The sequence below is a fragment of the Trichechus manatus genome, unplaced genomic scaffold (assembly GCF_000243295.1).
Source record: "Trichechus manatus latirostris isolate Lorelei unplaced genomic scaffold, TriManLat1.0 scaffold00015, whole genome shotgun sequence".
In the NCBI taxonomy this organism is placed as follows: domain Eukaryota; kingdom Metazoa; phylum Chordata; class Mammalia; order Sirenia; family Trichechidae; genus Trichechus; species Trichechus manatus.
In genome coordinates, this window is record NW_004443951.1 from 26,729,787 (window position 1) to 26,751,186 (window position 21,400).

The window sequence follows — 21,400 nt, forward strand, 5'->3', positions numbered from 1 at the left end:
TTAAAACTGGACCAGTAAGCTACATCATGATAGTCGGAGAAAAGACTGAAGTTGTAAAGCATCTCATTTTACTTGGATCCACAGTCAATGCCCATGGAAGCAGCAGTCAAGGAATCAAATGATGCATTGCATTGGGCAGATCTGCTGCAAAAGATCTCTTTAAAGTGTTGAAGAGCAAAGATGTCACTTTAAGGTGTGCCTGACCCAGGCCATGGTGTTTTAAATCACCTCGTATGCATGGGAAAGCTGGACGGTGAGTAAGGAAGACCGAAGAATTGATGCCTTTGAATTATGGTTTTGGTGAAGAATATCGAATATACCATGGACTGCCAAAAGAGCGAACAAATCTGTCTTGAAAGAAATACAGCCAGAATGCTCCTTAGAAGTAAAGATGGTGAGACTGCATCTCACATACTTTGGACATGTTATCAAGAGGGATCAGTCCCTGGAGAAGGACATCATGCTTGGTGAAGTAGAGGGTCAGTAAAAAAGAGGAAAACCCTCAATGAGTTGAATTGACACGGTGGCTGCAACAATGAGTTCAAGCATAACAACAATTGTGAGGATGGTGCAGGACTGGGCAGTGTTTTGTTCTGTTGTACATAGGGTCGCTATGAGTCGGTACCAACTCAATGGCACCTAACAGCAGCAACAACGTATATACACACTTCACTTGTTTTGCTTCTCTAGAGAACTCAGCCTAGGACTGCACAAATCATAAATGTACATCTTCATGAATGGAAGTCTCCTTTGGGTCCCTTACCCCCGGTAGAATGTGCTTACTACTCTGCTAATGCACTAAATAAACAGCTTATTCAGAGTGAAAAACCAGATAGCAGTATTCGCTGTGAATGAGCTGTACAGTATTGGATCTTATCCCAGTCACAGAGAAATATTGTAAAATCAGCCCTTGGCATTATAATTGGGAGTGAAGCTGTTGGTGACTAAGTTTTCAGGCCAAAGCAAGTTGCCTGTAGATGAGCTGAGCAGGTTCTTAGCAAGTCCTTGTAAAGGGTCACTAGGGAAAGATAGTTTAGCGTGCTGATTGGCTTGTGAGTTTTCTTTGCCACCAGTCTTCTTCCTTGGTGGTGAAACTTAATACTGCTTCTTTATCCTATTTTTTTCCCTTATTGCCTGCAGACCTTTTGAAGCCCCTTGTAAGAAATTAGAGGTGAGCTGTTCCTCCTGAGCCAGTTATTTGATTTGTTGGCTTGTGGGGAAGGTTACTTAGGCATGGCAGTGGGATGATTCTTGTAATACACCTTTGGAATTGATAGTAGTGTTTTCTGATTCATGTAGAGCTGTTTGTCATCTAGACCATATTACTCCCTTCTGAACTCTTACCTTAAAATAATGAGAATGGGAGGGTCTTTCTTATTTTAGCAGTTCGGCTTGGCAGGATTTTTTGGTCACGATTGCCAAGCACTGTATTTGGTGCCATGTATTCATGAAAATGAATACATAACTTCTGTCATTTTTACCTTTGCAGGATGGAGGGAGCTGTTGCCTCTGGATATTTCAAAAGATCTTTTTGACTTTAGAACCCTGTCATATTTCCACATCTACTTTTGGATCTCAGTGTAGTACTTAATTGGCTATCATTCACTCCTATTGAGCCAATAACAGTCTCATACTTAAAAGAAAATCACATTTCGATGGCTGCCAAAGCTATGATTTACCATCTTGATGCCGTATGAAGCTGAGTTTTATATCCTTCCTAAGTTCCTTCTTATATGTGTTCCTTTTTCATGTTAGCCATGAACTCTTGCTGTCCCACATTTGAACAGAGAATGACTTTGATAGTAAAATTGTCGCTGAACTAGTAGTGGAGAAGGTTTAAGAATGTCAAGGTTCATGAGTCACCATTTCTGGGCCAGTGATCACCAGGAGCTACTCTGAGAGCATCTGTTAGTTTCGCATTTGCAGGCCTGCCCAGTCAGTCTGTTCACAGCTAGTCTGCTGCTCTGGCTTCCATTATTGATTTCCTCCCACTGAAGTTTGGTTGTGGTGACTAGAAATGCTGTGCAGCAGCTCTCACCTTTTACTGATTGGATCTTGACGTTTACCAGTTCTAATTTGGTCCACATGTTTTGGTTTCTTCTGTATACCAGGAGTTAGTGCTAGGGACAAGCAAGCTTTATAAAAGCAAAGGTTACTTACCTTTGGTAAGTTTCTTCAGGGATTTTGTATCATGTCAAGTCACCATACTAAATCTTTTTTTCCTTTGGGAAGTCTGGACACATTTGCTTTATATGTTAGGGCTTAACCTAGGATGTTGTAAGAGGAGACAGACTTAATTTCCTTAGAAGACAGGACATAAACATGTCCGCCAGCACATCAGTTCTTTTAGGCCCAATGTTTTAAACTTTGTAGTTTTAAGCTTTAACACTTCAGAAATAAATTCTGTTGCACCAGTATTTCACTTACCATACTCCCACATATGTGTCAAGAATAATGTGGCATGGGATAGGCAGGAGGAGAAGGTAACAGATAAATAGATTGTCTTGGTGTAAGAATCTCACAGTTGGATTTTATTTGAAGGATTAAAAACAAAATTAAGGAGTTATTGAATTGTTTATGCAGTAATCAGTGAGACTTAGAGGATGCAGTTGGGGTGGTAGTAGTGCAAATTGGCAGGGCATGTATCCCAAGGTAAAGAATAGAATAAATGAGTAGAAATTATTTTAGACCCCGCTTTGCCCAGTATTTGGAAGTAAGGGAGGAGTTTACATAGGACAGTGGAAAAGCAGGACATTATTTTTGTAGGTTTAACATTTTCCCTCTATACTAATAGCTGCCATACCTGGGGCTTACTAGGATTCTTGGCTATTACAAAAAGTTAGATTTGAGAGTGGAGAAATGAGACTAAGAGATATAAAGTTGTGGCTAGGCTTTGGGTAGAAACAAAAAAAAATGGGGTGGTGGAACATTGGGTACGATAAGACTGTCCTACACACTTGTAACATAAATGTATGTCTGTCTCCCCCATTTGGCAAGATTTTCTGCAGTGTTCCAGACTCTGTGTTGTCTGTTAATTAGATTGTAATGTCTAAAAGAGCAGAGACCCTATCCTGTTCTAATTAGCAGCTAGTGTAGTCTGGTGTCCACAGTGGTTGCCCACTGTTAATTAGTTGATGATGATTAGTGAAGCTGAAGCTATTTTTTAAACAGGGCCCAAGGGATGCAGACAGTGATGAAAACGACAAAAGTGAAAAGAAGAACAAGGGTACGTTTGATGGAGATAAGCTAGGAGATTTGAAGGAGGAGGGTGATGTGATGGACAAGACCAATGGTTTACCAGTGCAGAATGGGATTGACGCAGACGTCAAAGATTTTAGGTTTGTATGTTTTACGCTTTAATTTTTGAATGGGGGCTATGGGTGTTTGTTTTATTTTGTTTTTAGCTCTTCTGCCCTTACACTCCATATTTCCTTTTTAAGAATTGGATCTAGCGTCGTCCATATCACAGAGATTGTAAATTATCTGGTAGGGTTGAAATTTTTACGAGTTATCAATGCCTCAAGCTTTGCCAAAACAGTAGATTTTGCATTTGTATAGAGCTCTAGAATTTGCAGAATGATCCCATAAAAATCATTTCAGTAATTCTCAAATATCAAAATCACCTAAGGGTGAGTGCTTTTCAAATCACTATATTAGAGAGCCATGGTTACTAATAGAAGTGTGTCCTATCCCTCTAGATGTTACAGTAGAGGGAAAAACCTTGAGAACTTGTACATTTCAGTCTCATAAGCTCCTTTCGTGATAAGAACCGGAGATGCAGTTTAGATGACTTCTTCCCAATCATATCGCTTCTATGGATGCCTTTCATCCCATCTCTGGTTATGATTAGTTTATGAGTTTTAGCTTATAATTTAATATACAGTGTATTAGAATAATATTGTGTATTTGTCTTCCACATTTGGCAGATATTCAGTTACACAGGCAATTTTTAGTTATGGTATATAATTTTTAAAAAATCTGTAAAAATCCTTGATTAATGGTTTATAGGTAGGGTATTTAATTTTGAATACTTTAAATGTTAGTCTAAAGCTGATATGCATGTATGTATGTACATAAACATATATAGCTTATCTTAGTATCTCCCAAACCCAAAATTAAAATGTATTTTGAATCATCATTTGCAGAACAACTTCTAGTTCTTCAGTATTCTTAATCTAATTTTTATGTTTTGTAAGTGTAATGGAAGAAAATTTGAAGAACAGAGTAAATAAACACCTCAAGTCTACCTACCTACAAGTGGCCTCTCCACCCTGAATCTCAATCAGTCTGTAGCAATGTTTGGTGGTATTTGACTTTATTGGGGCAGGTGGTGTGTGTGTGTGTGCGTGCGCGTGCGTCTCTGGGTGTGTGTGTGCAGGAATACAAGAATACTTTTTAAGTTGTGACAGCTACGGGATTTCTTTTAGGGATGAAGGACATGGAATATAGTCCAGGGTACATGCCTTACTAGAACATAGCATTATTCTGTATTAGTCTGACTTGAGATCATACAGTCTTGCAGTCCTTTTACGTTAGGTGTCATATGCCCTAGGTTACTCAAGATAGTCCTTGTTTAGGCCTGTGTACCTGCAAAATTATTAATTGTGCCCCTTTTTGCTCTTAGGAATGCCCTTGTTTGGATGATAAATTATATTCTCATATTACTTTTACATTTTAGAATTGTCTCCTAAGCAAGGGCATATCCTTGATAATGAATTTACTTTGGAAGATTTTGAAATTATCTGCTGCTTCTAGTTTCTTAGAAGGGGAAACAGTTTTAGCACTGATCAGTAGTACCAAGATAATTCATAAGTTTTTTTTATTAGAATCATTTTCAGATGTGGAATTTTCCCTTAGAAATTTACTTTTTCCTTTGACTCTGTTTTTAAAAGGTAGATGTTGCTTTTGGGGAACATATTTTGCTACCTAAATTTTGGGATCTCTATTTTCATGGATGTCATAGGCCATGTTTTGTTTTTTTTTTTTTAGTTCATCCAAATCTAGACACCTTGGTTAAAGATATTATAATTAATAGCAGTTAATGTATATTTAAGGGGTGGATTGTGATGGGAAGGCAAGTAATAGAAGAGTTATTTTAGAGAATTTCACACTGTAAGCACCCAGAGGGTCTCTGATTATTTTGTAGAAATACTTTTAAGCACTACTGATAATGAGGTATGTCAAGGACATTGTCCTTAACTTGGGTTGCTGTAGTGTCCCTCCCCGCTCAAAATAAGGTTTAATGCCCTTTACTTTCTCTGTTTAGCCGTACCCCTGGTAATTGCCAGAACTCTGCTAATGAAGTGGATCTTCTGGGTCCAAACCAGAATGGTTCTGAGGGCTTAGCCCAGCTGACCAGCACCAATGGTGCCAAGCCTGTGGAGGATTTCTCCAACATGGAGTCCCAGAGTGTCCCCTTGGACCCCATGGAACATGTGGGCATGGAGCCTCTTCAGTTTGATTATTCAGGCACGCAGGTACCTGTGGACTCAGCAGCAGCAACTGTGGGACTTTTTGACTACAATTCTCAACAACAGGTACTGTGTGTGTCTCTATCACCCTCTTTACTCTCCCTCCAACCAGCACATTTTTCAAGTAACTAAAAATGGGGGGAAGCGGGTGGCATTATTTTAGGCTATCAGTAGCCCAACTTTGATACGGATTCACAAGGCCTCTGTGTCTTTCCCCTGAAGAAATTGGTTCCTGTGCTGAGGTTACTGGCAAGAGACCACCTTGCTTTACATGCACTTCCTTTGGCTCCTCTCTCTCCCCAGGGCCTCAGAAGTGGATGAGATGGTGTTACCTCTTGTAACACAACTCTCTTGGATGCTAAATTAACCTTTCAGAAGATTAATGTGACTGCGATGCTATTGGTTTTTTTTTTTTTTAAACAGTAAACTCTGTTATCCACCATTGCCAGGAGTGTAGTGTCAGGCCGTCCTGTTAATCATGTCTTTTCATTAAATGAGGTACTACAGATAACAGATGTACCCCTTTCAAAAGAGTTAGAATGTGATTAGAGGAAAAACACACAAAACAAATCACTTGCTTCTTTCTTTTATTCAGAAGTTCCTGGAATGTTTTGTATGTGTGCCTTCCGTTTATGAAAGCATAGTATGATTAACTGTGGGGTGTATGGATCCTTCTGTTTAATATATTTCAAAGGAAAATCATCTCTCTGGATTATATAAAAGGGACAGATAGTTTCCAGAGCTTGTTCAGTATCAGAAGTTTTGCCTTGGTATTAGAAGCAGTTTGATGGGCCATGAATTTCTGATAATCCTTAGTTTTGGGCTAGAAGATAAATATAAACTTTTAGGTTTGAAAGGTTAGAAGCTCATTTTGAAGTTTAGAAGTTTTGAAAGAATTTCAATTTGAAGTTTAAAAATTCTCTATGGGTAAATTAGCTTATGGTCTTTGGAGATCAGTTGTACCAAGTTGGACCTTTTTAGTTTTTGTCATAAATAGCTGATACTAAATGAATTTTAATTGATGGACAGCTGGATAACAAAACTATGATTTGAAGTTTACAGAAAAACTCTTCTAAGGGATGGTGTGAATGTGCTCATATCAGATAAGTCTCGGATAGATATATTGCTCAGGTTTATAATTAAACTCTTTTACCAAAGAGAGTAAAGTAAAAGTGTACACTATTCTCTCTGTAGTTCCCAGTAGATACATCCCCCACCCCATAAGAATTGACTTTTTTTTTTCCTTCCCTGTCAGAAACGTACTCTTCTTTCACTGTTATAACCCTTCTCACAATGACTCCTCAAAACGGTAGTTTTAAAGTGAAGCCAGAAATTACTTCAGGTGCTGAAGATATATTAGACTTCATAAGTTTTGCACCACTTCAGCAAATATAGGGACAGATGACTACTGTATAGATTTCAAGTTGGCCAGCTTAGGATACTAATATAAATTTTGTAATTTGAGATGTCTGAGTTTAGGCTATTCCTAATCAGGATCCTCTACCCTAATTCTATCAAGAAGTTTTATTTGAATTCTCTTTTACTCTGTTTCTTTTGGTCTGACCTTCTCTGGCAACTCTTAGAGCTCTGGCCATTTTTGGTTCTTAACTTCCGTTCCCAATCTAACTTGCTCCTCTTACCTTGTTATTTAAGAAGAGTTTATGTCTGGGTCGCCAACCTTTTATGAACAGAATTCTGATTCTCTTTTGTTTAACTGTTCTTCATAATCGGAACTGGGAATCATTTTTGACACATTGATGTCTGGTTTCAAAATAATTTTATCATTTTTTCAGAGGCCGAATAATTAGGGCGTGAACAGAGATGTACTTTTGTATACTCAAAAGTAGTTAGTATGATTACATCAAAGATATCACCCAAAGATATACGTGCCTTTACTCTATATCCCATTTCAACAGTTGTTGAAAGTGTTTATTAAACTATTGTTGGGTTATGGCTTCCCATACATGCCTTAGTTGTGACAACATAGGGGCATTGTCACACAGATACACTAATGTTGTATTATGTGATCATTTTAATTTTATCCGGTGGACCCATAATTCTTGATTTTCTAAGTAGATTGTTTTATACATTCTTGTACTGGGGTTCCTAATAGCAAGTCTGGGAACCATTGGCCCAAGACCCCTAAGTATCTATAAGACTGTCAACTTCCCAAAGGCTCTTGCATAGAAGCCAGTAGTAGTTAAGAAGGAAGGAGCTCTTTACTACCGTTAATGGGTGCTTTGTGCTTATATTTTATCCCTCCAATTTTTCTTAGCCTTTGGATTTTGGTCACATTTCATTTTCCTTTCCATTTCTACTGGTTTAATTCTTCCTTGTTCTTCACGGTTCAGTGTCATCACTTCCTTTATCTCCAAACTAAAAAGTTACAATGTCTGCCTCCTTTGAACTCCTTTGAATTACCATGATCTGCATTGTGTCATGATTACTTGCCTAACAGCTGTTGCTAGATTGTAAGCTTCTTGAGGACAAAAACTGGGTCTTATCCCCACTGTGTCCTCTGCATTGCTTTAGGAGACCAAGTTTTCCCATTTCTTTATTATAATACCTCAAAGCATTCCTTGTGTTTAACATACTTCCCCCAGTTATAATTTGAAACTAGCCTTCTCAAAGATCTTGAGGCCACTTTTTGAGGCCTAGCATGCATTTTAATATGCTGGTCATTTAGAGCTAACACACTAGCTTATGCCTCATATACAAATAGCTATGCCTGTATATCTGGGAAATTTACCTCTGGATCAATACTTAACCTTTTTACGGTCATAGCTCTCTCTTGCCATCTGATCAAAAGCCACGGGCCCCTCTCATCAGAAAAGCATACATATTTCTTCTCGTACCTAATTTTGTATATAATATATATATGTATAAATATATAAGATATATAAACTGTAAATTATAACCTTCTGTTCACATCTTTTTGTTTTCATCTATAGCCAAACATGTCTTTCATGAATAGAACAGGATTTCTTTCTTGAGTGACTCTCAGTCGTTGTGACTCATTTGGTAATTTAATTAGTGTCAAGGAAGTACCAAATGACAAGTAATGAGACCACTCGTGAGAGTATACTCTGTTCTCTGGGGAAGGAATGATTTATAGAAGATGAGGGTCTTGAGCTGTGCTTTGAAAGGCTTGTTTATACCAGGAAAACAATGAAAATTCCAGTGGAGGAAATAGTAAAATTATAAGCCTGCAATTGGAAATTAGCAGGTATGTGTTCAGGAGATAGTCTAGAAGCGGTCAGCCTGGGTGATAATTTAGAGTGAAGAAAGGGACTAGTGAGGCTGAATAGACAGTGTTGTTTGTCTCACTAACCATGTGTGATGCCTTATAGGCAATGACAAGATATTTTTAAGGAGAAATGACTTAATTATCATGGTTTAATCTTTTGTGCTGTGTGTTAGTTTTGTAGCAGTTTTAAACATTCCGCAATCACTAGATCATACAAATGGTTTGTGCTGGACTACTAACCTAAAGGTTGGTGGTTCGAATCTACCCAGCAGTACTACGGAAGAAAGTCTTGATGATCTGCTTCCGTAAAGATTACAGCCAAGAAAACCCCACGGAGCATTTCTACTCTGTAACACTTGGGGTTGCTATGAGTCGGAATTGACTCAACGGTAATGGGTTTTTGTTTTTTTGTTTTTTGTTTTTTTTTTTAAGGAAGAAAAAATCCCTATTAATTAGTTAACTGTTGACTATTTATTGTGCCCTTCCAGAAACTATGGGTTCTGCCCATACTGATCAGAGCTAGTGCTCATAGTAAGACTATCATACATGAAACAGTTGTGGAACAATTGAGAAATTACGTGCTAAATTGGATTGTCAGGAATGCTATCAGAGAAGGGAAGGGCTCAGTGAGGACCAAGGTTGCAAGGACAGATGGACTGTATATTGCTGCAGGCGAGAGAACAGGCTGGTGTGGTATTAGGCTGACTAGAGTAAAGGCTGAATATAGAGGATGACAAGGAAATAGGTGCATTTGGTAATTGAGTCCAGGTCAGTGGAGGCCTTGAGAGCCAGGTATGAGTCTCAGACAGTTCTAAGTATTGTGATGGTCGAACCGGAGATCTAATTGTGGCTATCATTTTTCTTAATTTTGAGTTATTTGTTACAACTGGTAGGGTAGTTTCATTTGTGTGTGTGTGTGTGTTTTTTTTTTTTTTTGAGGCAGTCTGCCTTGCAGAAAATTCCTTTTTGTGTCCTATTTCCCTTCAGTCAGCACTTTGATTTGGTGTAATAAGCTGGTTTCACAAAACTGTTAATATAAGCTTTTAGTGAGATATACAATATGGAGCAGCATGAAAATAGGGAAGAGATAATTTTTGTAAGTTCATTGCAGATTTAATAGTAGTTGTGATCCTTTGGATTTGGGATAGTTAATTACTGTCTGGTTGCTGTTCATCATTCTGAACTTGACCCTTCTAGGTTGGTTTATAGCAAGGATTCTTAGCCATTTTTCATGCCATGAAAAACTTTAGCAAATAGGTGAACTCTTTAGACAGCTTGTCAGATTAATGTTTTAAAATGCATAGTATAAAGTAGGATTACAAAGGAAAGTAACTATATAAAAATAGTTATCAGAAGTTTAAAACAGGCTTTATTATATATTTGCTTCGTTGTGTGATGCGTGAAATAGCAGTAGGGGTCGCTATGAGTCATAATCGACTCGACAGCAATGGGTTTGGGTTTTTATACTAGCTATTATAATGAGCATAAGCAAGATATTGAGATGTCTGTAACAATTGTAAAGTGACATGAAAATATATGATTTCTGTTGGTGATAAAGTCACAGGTGTATTGTTAACGTTAATGTGGTTTCTTGCCTGCAATCAAAATTGAAGAACATGCTAAATTTCAGCTAGATGTTAGTGAAAATAAAGATACAGTTTTCCTTGTCCAAGTACAAACATCTTAGGTTAAGAATCTCTAATTTAGGGCATTTTTGACAGCTTGAAATACTAATTGATGCTTCTGTAAAATGTTCTCCCCTTCTTTTTCTTCATTGTCTTCTTGATTTTGGAAAACCACAGTGTAAAGTTCATGCATAATGTGTTCATACTATTTTGTATTATGATGCTTGAGCTGTATTTTGTATTTTTATAAAGAGCTATACAATTGCTTGCTTATATTTCCGTAAATATATTTTAGAAAATTATTACTAGTTATATTACATTTGTATGTAGCAGAAACCAACACAAGGATTACATCGGTATAGATTTAATCAGATTGTTGATGTTCTTGGCACAGTGGTTAAGAGCTTGACTGCTAACCAAAAGGTTCAAATCCACCAGCTGCTCCTTGGAAACCCTATGGGGCAGTTCTGCTCTGTCCTGTAGGGTCGCTATGAGTTGGAATCGACTCAGCGGCGATGGGCTTTTTTTGTTTTTTATTTCGAATTCAGTTCATTTAAAAATAATCTATGGTAGCATGTTTTTAAAAATAATTGTATGTTTTTGTACTAAAATTCTCATCTGTTAAGCATGAATTTTAACAAATATACTGAAAATCATAGTTTAACTAATTCCTTCACAGCTTAGATAGGAGAGGTAATTGGCATGAATTGCTTTTAAAGGAGTGGTAGTGATTAAATGTTATTCTTTTTCAAATTTTTTTTATTTTTCCCTTACAAAAATTTATACATACATTGTTATGTGACCCTAATTGCTCTTTCCATACTGTGACAGCACACTCCTCCTTTCCAGCCCTGATTTCCCACATCCAGTCAACCAGCTCCTAAGCCTCTCTGCCTTCCCATCTCACCTTCAGACAGAAGCTGCCTGTTTAGTCTCTTGTATCTACTTGAGCTAAGAGGCATAAATGTTATTCTTGTGAGGTCAAGTGTGTGCATAGTTTTAATGTAGGTATTTAATATTCTTGGCTTTTAAAAAAATTTGCATGTGAGGAGAAGATTATCAGTGTTATGGGTGTAGTTACTGGTAAAGAGTTCACTTTGGTTAGCAATTTGGTCAATTGAAGCCTACCTTTATTGTTATTTGAATTTGTGGTAATTTTATTTATGATATGATTTTCCTCAAAAAGTATTAATTTACTTGGTAGACTGACATGTTTTATTGCAGGTAATTTTCCTACCTTAATTAGAAATCATTTATTTTGGAGTCAGATTTTTTACCTGCTAAAGAAATGTCAGGAGATTTTTTTTTATTTTTGGAATTTGGCAACATGGTTTGTATGTACCTGTTAAACCAAAACTCATTGTAACCCCTAGTTGATCATGCAGTTGTTCAAAAAATCTGACCAAAAGTGGGCTTTGATCTTTAAGCTTCAAACAGTAGCAAACATTCACAGATTTCATGCATTGAGGACTGGCTCCAAAATATATATTCTTTTCAGAATTATGCTTAAAATATTTATAATTTCCACCATTGGGGCTTTTCCATCTGAATCCTGTCAACTCCATGAGGCAGGGCAGTTGTTACATTTTTACAGATAAGAAAATTAAGACATATTGAAGTTAAGGGGGCATTTTGAAGGTCACCTAGTACAAACCAAAAAAACTAAATCTGTTGCTGTCGACTCCTACTCACAGCAACCCTATAGGACAGAGTAGAACTTCCCCATAGGGTTTCCAAGGATCAGCTGGTGGATTCAAACTGCCGACCTTTTGGTTAGCAGCTGAATGCTTAAACACTGTGCCACCAAGGCTCCCACCTAGTACAAGTCATGCAAATATCTACTTTGGTTTCTAGCTCCAGGCTATTTCCTTTGTGCCTTGTACTAGAAACACAGAGCCTTTTGGCATGTTCTTAAATTTTTGGAGTTGTCTCACCTTCAACTTCATAGCTTTTTCTGAAAAGACTATTATAATGTCAAAAGTACTCATCAACAAAAACAAAAAGTGTTTTTCCTTCCTTGTTACCTTTGTGACCTGCTGCTGACAACAGGTGGTGCTCATGAGCCCAGTGGGGTTTTAACTCCTATCACTGACTTAGAAGAGACCTCTCCTTTTGGTATGCTGGGTCACCTGCTACAGGGAGGAGTTGCAAGGGGTGACTCACAGAAGGGGTTGTGTCTCGGTGGGGGTGCCCTCCCCTTTCATCAGAAAGATCATCGCATATAATGGATTGTTCTAAGCACTTTACGTGTATTAATTTTAATACACATAAGGCATACCTTTATTGTCTCTAATAGAGGAGGAGAGAAGTACAGAGAGATTAAGTCACTTGCCCAGAGTCACACGACACGTAAGTAGTAGAGCTGTGATATGAACCCGGGTTATCTGGCACTAGAATCTGTACTCTTAACAATTATCCACTGTGCGCATTGCCTTAAATTGGTAAAAAGCCAGGTCTGGCAGTGCATTTTAAGTTTTTGTGGGAGGGCTAACCTTTCACATTTGCTAACTGCCTGTTTAGATGTTACTTTCCAGATTTAGAAAACTGAACAATGTTTTTATGCCAACAGCAATTAGTGTTGATAACAATAACAGTAATAACAATAATAGTTACCGTCTGTAAAATGTCAGCTGACATCAGTCACTAAGATGTTAGGTGTTTTACAGTACTTTATTTTGGCTGCCCAAATTTCTTTCTGGAATAAGAACCCTGCATAATTTTGTAAGGTCATTTAGTAAGTAACAGAAGGGAGTCAAACCAGCTTGCTTGTCTAGTTCCTAAATTATGTCTTCAGTTAGAAACTCTGATAATGCTTGAAGTAGTTGATGTGTTTTCCCCTCTAGTCAGACTCTTGAACAACTTCTGAATTCTAACCAAGTGAATTGTGATCAGTAGTGGCACATTTATCATTATATAAACCTTAAACTAAGCATTTGCCCCTAAATCTCATAGTATTGTACCTCAGTAGTGGAGTTTTTGGCTTGCTTTGTGAGAGTCACAAACATGTTAACAAAGCTCAGTGCTTTGCTCAGCAGATGGTATTTGTATGAGTTTTTCAGGATCCTTTGGACTCTGTCACTTACCAGTTACCCAATTCTGTTTTGAATAGCCTGTATTTCCAGTTAATACTGGACCATTTACACAAAGAGTGTGCCAGAATTGCTGTAATCTATAATCAAATCTGCCTGCTGTAGATTCATAATTTACTTTTGTTAAATTGTTTACTGCAAAATCCTCTCAAGAAAAGAATTCCTTCTCTGTCAGCATAATCACTAAGATGTTAATCAGTTCTCAAACACAGGATACATGGGGTCTCTTGTAGGACTTGCATGTTTTTAGTTAGAAGTAATAATTCCTATCTTCAAATTATGGTAATATGGTGGTGAGAACCACAGACTAATATTGTTTAGAATGAGTACTTTTATAATATTTATAATACTATGTATTTCTGTGTATATTTACAGATACAGTACACATGCATATAGTGAATTATATGTAATGTTAAAATACATATGAAGTGACGATAAGTCAGATGGAATGGCATTGGACTGTTGTTTGGTTAATAAGTGAAGATATCCCCAAGAGTTATATTCTGAATACACATCTTTTATTTCCCCAGCTCCATGTCACAGTGCCTAGCTAATAATAGGTGCTCAAAATACATTTGTTGAATGAAATGAGTTAATTTGTTTATAGCACGGCAAACAAGGGCAGAGGGAAGGAGGCTAGCATGAGCAATGTCTGAGACGTTAAATGTTTCAAAAGGTTTTAGGGTAGGAAAATTCCAGAGACCCATTGAAGAAACAGGTATTTAGTGAAACTGAGGTTTTTTTTTTTTACAACCTTGGAAATAATCGAAAATCAACTTTTCCCTATTTTACTTATTTTCTGCCTCCTGGCTGCCCCACTTAGGTGGACTTGCCCCTGTTAGTAGGAGTACTGTGAGACACTTTCCTTTAGGTAAAACAGAAATGTTGTGAAACCAGCTTGGAAAACTCACCAGATCACAGTTACCCAATAGTAGTGACTGGCTCCTTGCCTAGAGTGACAAGTGTTTTGATATGCCTGGTATGATTCCAGTGTTTCTTTTTAAGATTTGATATTTAATGAATGCCTCTAAGGTAGTATTTTTTCTTTTTACTGTCATTGTAATGAAGTTTTTCTTTCGTTAACCTTTGAAAATCTGCCTGCGGTTACTTTTGACATTAATACTGTAAAAGGAAAGAGTAAATTTACTCTGGTTTTTAGAAAGATAAACGTATATAGAAAGGGAGCTAACAGGTGAAATGGGCTAGTACATTTGAAATATTCACCAGTGTATAAATTCTTTTGTTTTTTATTTAAAATCATCCTACCTTGTATATTTGAGGCATATATATAGCCAAATCACAGGATAAAGTCTTTCCACCGCCTAGGATAACAGTAAGTTCAGTCCTGTTGATAATTAAGCTGAGTTGGTAGAATGACATTATCTCCTAATGTCTGAAACAATCAGGTCTCTTTATGAGGACATCTGTAATTCAAGATCCATGGTGTCTGTTATACATCATCCAGTGATGTCAGCTGAGCTGGTGAAAAATCCTGTAGAAAGAGCAGGTAGGTTGAAGGTTCTATCCAGGGAGGTCCCTTCAGTAAGTGCTGTCAGTCTAATTTCAGCAAATAATGAAGTCTCCAGTATGACTTCTTGAAAGGAGGCACATAGTGTGATCCCAAATCAGGTTACTGGCATCCCCTTCCTTTGTAGCAGTACTGGCTGTACTAAAATGTACTCTCTATGAGCGCAGGGACTATGTGTTGTTTTAGTCACTGTTGTATCCCTAGTTCCTTGCACAGTGCCTAGCAGGTATTATTTCATAAATATTTGTTGAATGAATGAATGACTGACTTTGTATTAAGGTAGAATCTTGGGATATTCTTAGTGTCAAGGCCTTGTGTGAACTCCTTTCCTTTTCTTGGAAACTAAAGAGTGTACTAGGTCTGAGCTCATATCTAGTATTTCCTAGTAGTGACTGTACTTCTACTGTTTTGTTCCCTATATATAAAGGTATCCTAAGAGATATGGGAGCCCCCAAAGTCAGTTAGCTGTATGATTTACTCATGAGCTTCAGTTTCAGCCTTTTACCAAATTTTTAGGATGAGCTGCTAGTTGAAAAATGTATCCAATATCATTTTCCTGAGAAGATGTAGTCCAGAGGATGAAATGAACACTTTTTGTATTCCTTTTCAAAATATGAATAGGTAAGGGTCTAGAAAGAACTGAAGGGAGATTACAGCAATAGGGGTAATGTGGTAAGTTATTTTATAGAACACTTGTCTAATTTTTAAGTGTGCCTTGGTTTAGGGAGGACCCGCTGACCTGTTGACAACCATTAGAATTTATATATGTATGTTTGTGGTTCAGAGGGGCAGGTAATCTGTGAAGCAGTCAGCCTGTGGGAACTAGGTTCATGGAAATGGAGGTAAAGAGAGAGAAAACAGAAGAACTATGAAGGCATCGCAGTACCATGGGGATGGAGTACAGTATGAGAATATCTATTTTTGTGTAAAGTATTCTGCTTAAGAGTTTATTGAAATTTTTACTGAGAGGTTTTACAATTATTTAATGAGACAGTTTCTTTAACCACACCATGTCTTTCTTTTATCTCAGCTATTCCAAAGACCTAACGCGCTTGCTGTCCAGCAGTTGACAGCTGCTCAGCAGCAGCAGTATGCACTAGCAGCTGCTCATCAACCTCACATTGGTAAGTCCTTAAGCCTATCGCTCCCTTGTTACAGATGTTGCCACCATTTTAGATCAGCAGTTTAGACAGGTCATAAAAGTCCAGACAAATTCCTCAGACAGTAAATGGCCTCTTCCTCTTGTCCACTCTTCTCTAGCCACATTCTCTATTTTTGGTATACCTTCTAGACTTCAGCTCCTAAGACTTCTTTCGATATCCAGCTATTGCCCTGCTTCACCTGTTTCAGGATTTAAAGTATTTATTACAGTAGTGACTGGCATCAGCTTTTTTGGTAAAGTTGAGTGAACTGGATTAAATAACAATAGTTTTGTCCTTTTGGGGCTTGTATAGACTTTAAATATATCAACTGCTTATCTTATTAAGTAGCACCTATAAATCCATTTTCCAAGTAGTATGCACTGACCATTTTAAAAAGTATTCTATAGTCATTGGTTTTTAAAGTAACTTTGCCCTTTTCCTGCAGCAATTGTTAAAAGTTTTGTTTTTACATAAACTTTTGTCTTATTATGTAGCTCTTTTTTTGGGAGGGGGGCTATACTCTTTAAAGGTCTCTTCAAAACAAAGTATTATAAAACAATCTTTTAGAAGTTATGCCGAGTTTAAAACTGCATAAAGTTTTAATTGTATTTCTTTAGCAGAGGTAAAAAACAAAAAAAAAAAAAAGACTAGATAAATGTCAGTATAATCTTTAGTATAGGGGTTATTATATTTATTTATTTAAAAACCTCTCTTTACTCTTAACCTATCCTATCTCCCCCCCCGCCCCTTCTCACCTACAGCCGGGAATGAATAGACAAACCATGTAGGTATTTGGTAGGGCTATAATTTTAGTCAGCTTTGTTTTTACTGACAGGTATGTTTTCAGCAGGTTTAGCGCCCGCTGCGTTTGTCCCCAACCCATACATCATCAGTGCTGCTCCCCCAGGGACGGACCCATACACAGCTGGACTGGCTGCAGCAGCGACACTAGGTGAGACATTCTGCTGCCTGAGGGACTTCCTCATTTGCTAAAAAGTCATTTGGCATGGGCATGCATTCTTTATATACTCTTTCCCAAATCCATGTCTCCAGTGGAGATTTCTCTCCTGATATCCAGTGCCATCTCCCCACTAGCTGAGATCTTTACTTAGCTGTAACATGGACACCTCAGACTTAAACGTGTCTAAAGGTTAATTAATCACGTACCCCCTGGAATGTATTTTTAATCCATGGAGCTACCAGTTACTTATATAGATTTCTGGAGTTTACCCCCTTGCACAGATTTTCCTGCTACTTCCAGTCTATCACAGTTCACGCGGTCTGCAGCTGGTCTCTTATGTATTCCTAATTTTTTTGCCTCTTCCTCCCATCCCGTCCTCCCATATTGTTCAAGAAAACAGTTTCAAACACAAACCTTACCATTTCATCTTTCTGCTTAAAACCCTCTATTATCTCTTATCTACCTTGATATGACATGCAGTTATTATCAAACATGACTGATCACCGGCACCTACTTGGGTGGTAGGTGGGGTGTTTTTCCTCAGAATCAGTATTTTGGAGGTGTTAACAGGTAATCTAGAGGAATGAGCTAGGGTTGAGACCCTCTATGTACATAGCTTTCTTCCTGACTTGTGCAGGGTAGTCTCTACTCGTGCACCACTCTCTTCCCTTCAAATTGGCTACCATTGGCTCAGATCATACATCTTGATTTTAGTTTGCTTGCATATACCATATAGCTTTAGGCCCCTGTGTGTTTGCTTGTATGGTCTCTAGCCTTGGATAGTAAACTTTTCCCATTCTTTGCCTGGGATGCTCCTTAGGTGCCCTAGTCACCCCTGAAAAGACTTTCTTGCTGACCCTTTTCTGTACTGTCTGTATTACTAATTACTGCATTGTATTTATTTGCTTGTGGGTGTATACGTGAGTGTCCCATCTCCCCTTTCCATTGAGTCGGAACTCTTTCAAAAGCAGGCACCTTTGTTATTTGACTCTGTGGCCCAGTTGCTGTTGGCACAGTTGCTGTCTCTGTAGTGGGTTCATAAATGTATGGTTGAGTGAATTCAACTTTAGGACAAACTAAAATGTCTTCCAAAGTAAATATTCTTCGGGGGCAGGTCCCTCGGAATCATGTGAATCAGGACTAAATATTATCGTTAAGATTTTATTTTTTATTATATATCATACAATTTGCAATTATAAACTCAAGCTGTATAGCTTCCTTTCTTACGATTTTCTGTAGAAGTATTCACATTTTGGCATGGATTGTGATGGGAACATATTTAGTGTGCTCCCTCTCCCTCCCCAGCCTTTGGAGAAATAGAAAGCTGTTGTTAGTAGAATAATCTTTGTTAATCATCATTAATACTGATTGAGCACTTTTTTGCCAGGCATTATGCTGAGTGCTTTCTTTCACATGAGTTGTTAGAGGATGATTTTACAGATTAGGAAATTGGGGTTTAGAGAGTTGTCTTGTTTGAGGGCATATAATTTAAATGTTGTAGAGTCAGGGTTTGAACAGGGTCTGACTCTGATGTCCATGCATTATACGGTACATAATGTCTTGATTATCTTGAATTGTCTCTACTTTCTTTAAATGTCCCTTTCTCTCCTAACTTAATATATGTTACTTGAAATAAAGAACTGATTATAGGAATGACACACTTGCCCTCACTGAGATGATAGTTTGGTGATGAGAATCTTCCTGTTCGTACTTATCGGTTGAACCAGACTGAAGATAAGTTCTTTCACACAGAAATGTTAACTACTCAAACTATGGAACTGTGTATTTCCTGGTGGCACAGTGGTTAAAGCACTCGGCTGCTGACCAAAAGATCAGTGGTTCTAACCCACCAGCTGCTTCATGGGGAGAAAGATGTGGCAGTCTGCTTCCATAAAGATTTACAGCCTTGGAAAGCCTATCTGACAGTTCTACTCTATCCTATAGGGTCACGGTGAGATGGAATCGACTGAACGGCAGTAGGTTTGGTTTTGGGTTTACACAGTGTCAGTCACAGAGAATCGAAGTGGGTATCCTGGTGAGGCAAGCTAAATTAATGATGCATCCTGGGGGATTTTCCTAAACTCAAAATCATAGGCCACATGATAAGGGTAAAGTAGTAGAAATGCCTGTTGAGAAAACTTAAAAGGATAATATAAATGTCTGTGGTAAGAGCAGTCTGTGCCCAGATGAGGTTCACTTTGTTGGCTTTTGGGGAACCTGGGTTGCAGCCACTCTTTGTCTTTAATTTAGAGGTATGGTTTTTAGATGCTTCAGGTTCTGACAAGTGTAAAATTTTTTTTAAAGCCATTTGCTTATTAAAATAAAGCAGTGCTTATTCTAACATAGCTTTTCTAAGCAACGCCTTCATTCTGCACTGAGGTGTAGTTTTGTGTGTTTCACAGTAGGCACCCTTGCTTTTAAACAGAGCTTCTTGATTTTGGTTTAAACCCACAGGTGCAGAAAATACCAAGTTAGAAATGTCAGAGCATATTATTGGACAGTGATTCAGTCTGCCTTATTTGTGTTTAAGAAGCTTAAAATGGAGAAACAAAAACATGTACCAATTTATTTTGACTTAATGAAGAATATGTTCCTCCAGAATTATGTCAGAGTAGCAATAATATTTGAAACAACTGCTTGGAACTGCAATGTAAGGCATGATTATTATTATCAGTGAATCAAAATTACACATTGAACTCTGATCTTTAACTGAGAAGGTTTAAATCAGAGATGTGTTTTAGCAAAGCTGAAGGGCTGACTTTGAGCCTCTCTCTTGGGTGGCAAATGTTTCTTGCCATCAGCTTCATCAGATAATTTCTATGATTTAGATTTCTGCCACGTCCAGGTTGCTGTCTACATAGCTCTGTTACCTCTCTGTTGCCTACTCTTGTGTGGCAGGGACTGCAGCTGTTGCTTGCTGCCAAAGAGTGAATAGATAATTGGATTAAAACAGAATGCTTAGTTGTGTTGAGGATACTCAGCATCAGGTCTGTGACAACAAGTCAAGACGTTGTATTTTTTTTTTTTTTGATGTGTGGCTGTGTTCAACTTTGAGTTCATAAATTTAAAGTTTTGTGTAGTAATGTCTGAATATAGTTGTGTGGGATGACTTTTGTGATGGTAGTCCTACTTTAAAAATAGAAATAGGAAAACCAAACCTCTTAGAGATTGAACACTGGAGGGTCAGTTGAGTTTCTGGGTTTTGTCAGTAAGAAGACTGATAGATTTTCATGCTTCTGGAGTTAATGAAGCCCCAGGATTCCTGTCCCTATCAATCACCTCAGGAACCTCTAGCTGCCATTTTTACCATTGAAAGAATTATAGAACTTAATCTTTTGTTCTGTTCTTTAAACATATGAACTCTCCATTTCTCTCCCTTCCAACAAACTTTGTAGTTATCCTGTATCTTTTCTTTCTCTGGAAAAAGACATGCCTTCTTCCTGACCAAGGCCAATTCCTTCATTTGTACTTAAGCCTATCCCTTCTAACTTCTTCTGCCAGTTACTTTTCCTTTAGATCTCTTTGTCCTTCACTGGCTTCTTCCTTTGGGCATGTTACTGAACATTAGAAGAGTTAGGTGTGGTAGATCTCGTGTAATATTTTCTGTTTTTAAAAAAGAGAGTTTATAATCAGCCAGAATGAATATGTATAGTCAAGTTAATATTTTATAGTAGGATCTGCTGAGTCAGATATAGTCTTTGGAAACCCTGAGATGACTCTTAACTAGTATAAACTTTCCTTAAGTTTCTCTTGCTACTTTTAGGCCCGGCTGTGGTCCCTCACCAGTATTATGGAGTTACTCCCTGGGGAGTCTACCCTGCCAGTCTTTTCCAGCAGCAAGCCGCCGCTGCCGCCGCAGCATCTAATTCTGCTAATCAGCAGACTACCCCACAGGCTCAGCAAGGACAGCAACAGGTAAATGCAAACAAAATTTACCCTTAAGTGTGACTTATTGTATATAATTAAGAAGTAATGTTGCTTCTAACAGAGAAACACTGTGAATAGATGAGTGTTCTGTGTGTGTATCTGAGTTCAGGCTCAGACTTAAATCTGCTTACTGAATGCCTGTTGTGTATCAGATACTTTCTGTGTAAATAGGCGAGGTAATGATATTACTTATTTACAGATGAAGAAACTGCCTAGAGGGTTGTTGAATTAAGGTTTACATAGCTAGCAAGTGGCAAAGTGAGTATTTAAGCTGATAGTAAAATTTTCTTTCTACCATAACACAGCTAGCTGCCCGCTAAGCACCATTCTCAGATCACTTCAGCCTCTTGCAAGTGGCTTGCCACCAAAGGGGAGTTACTGGTTCTTTAGACTGCTTATTTACAGCATGT

At 37.9% G+C, this 21,400-nt stretch overlaps 1 protein-coding gene and 1 non-coding gene across 6 annotated transcripts in view; both read left to right on the forward strand.

Moving 5' to 3' along the window:
- The window catches only part of PUM1 (pumilio RNA binding family member 1), a 134,159-nt gene that overhangs the window by 72,252 nt on the left and 40,507 nt on the right, over nt 1–21,400 (forward strand). For 3 of the 5 annotated variants that reach the window (XM_004372027.2, XM_012554241.1, XM_004372028.1), the window contains exons 6-10: nt 3,172–3,338; nt 5,267–5,537; nt 15,991–16,084; nt 16,953–17,054; nt 20,827–20,978. In XM_004372027.2, the coding sequence (XP_004372084.1) occupies nt 3,172–3,338; nt 5,267–5,537; nt 15,991–16,084; nt 16,953–17,054; nt 20,827–20,978 (786 nt within the window). Of the gene's footprint in view, nt 1–3,171; nt 3,339–5,266; nt 5,538–15,990; nt 16,085–16,937; nt 17,055–20,826; nt 20,979–21,400 lie in introns of all 5 variants that reach the window. The other 2 variants (XM_023727303.1, XM_023727304.1) reach the window with 2 other exon arrangements.
- On the forward strand, nt 18,706–18,779 carry LOC111819683 (small nucleolar RNA SNORD103/SNORD85). Its single transcript, XR_002823265.1, has one exon. It is a non-coding gene; the product is annotated as a small nucleolar RNA SNORD103/SNORD85 (small nucleolar RNA).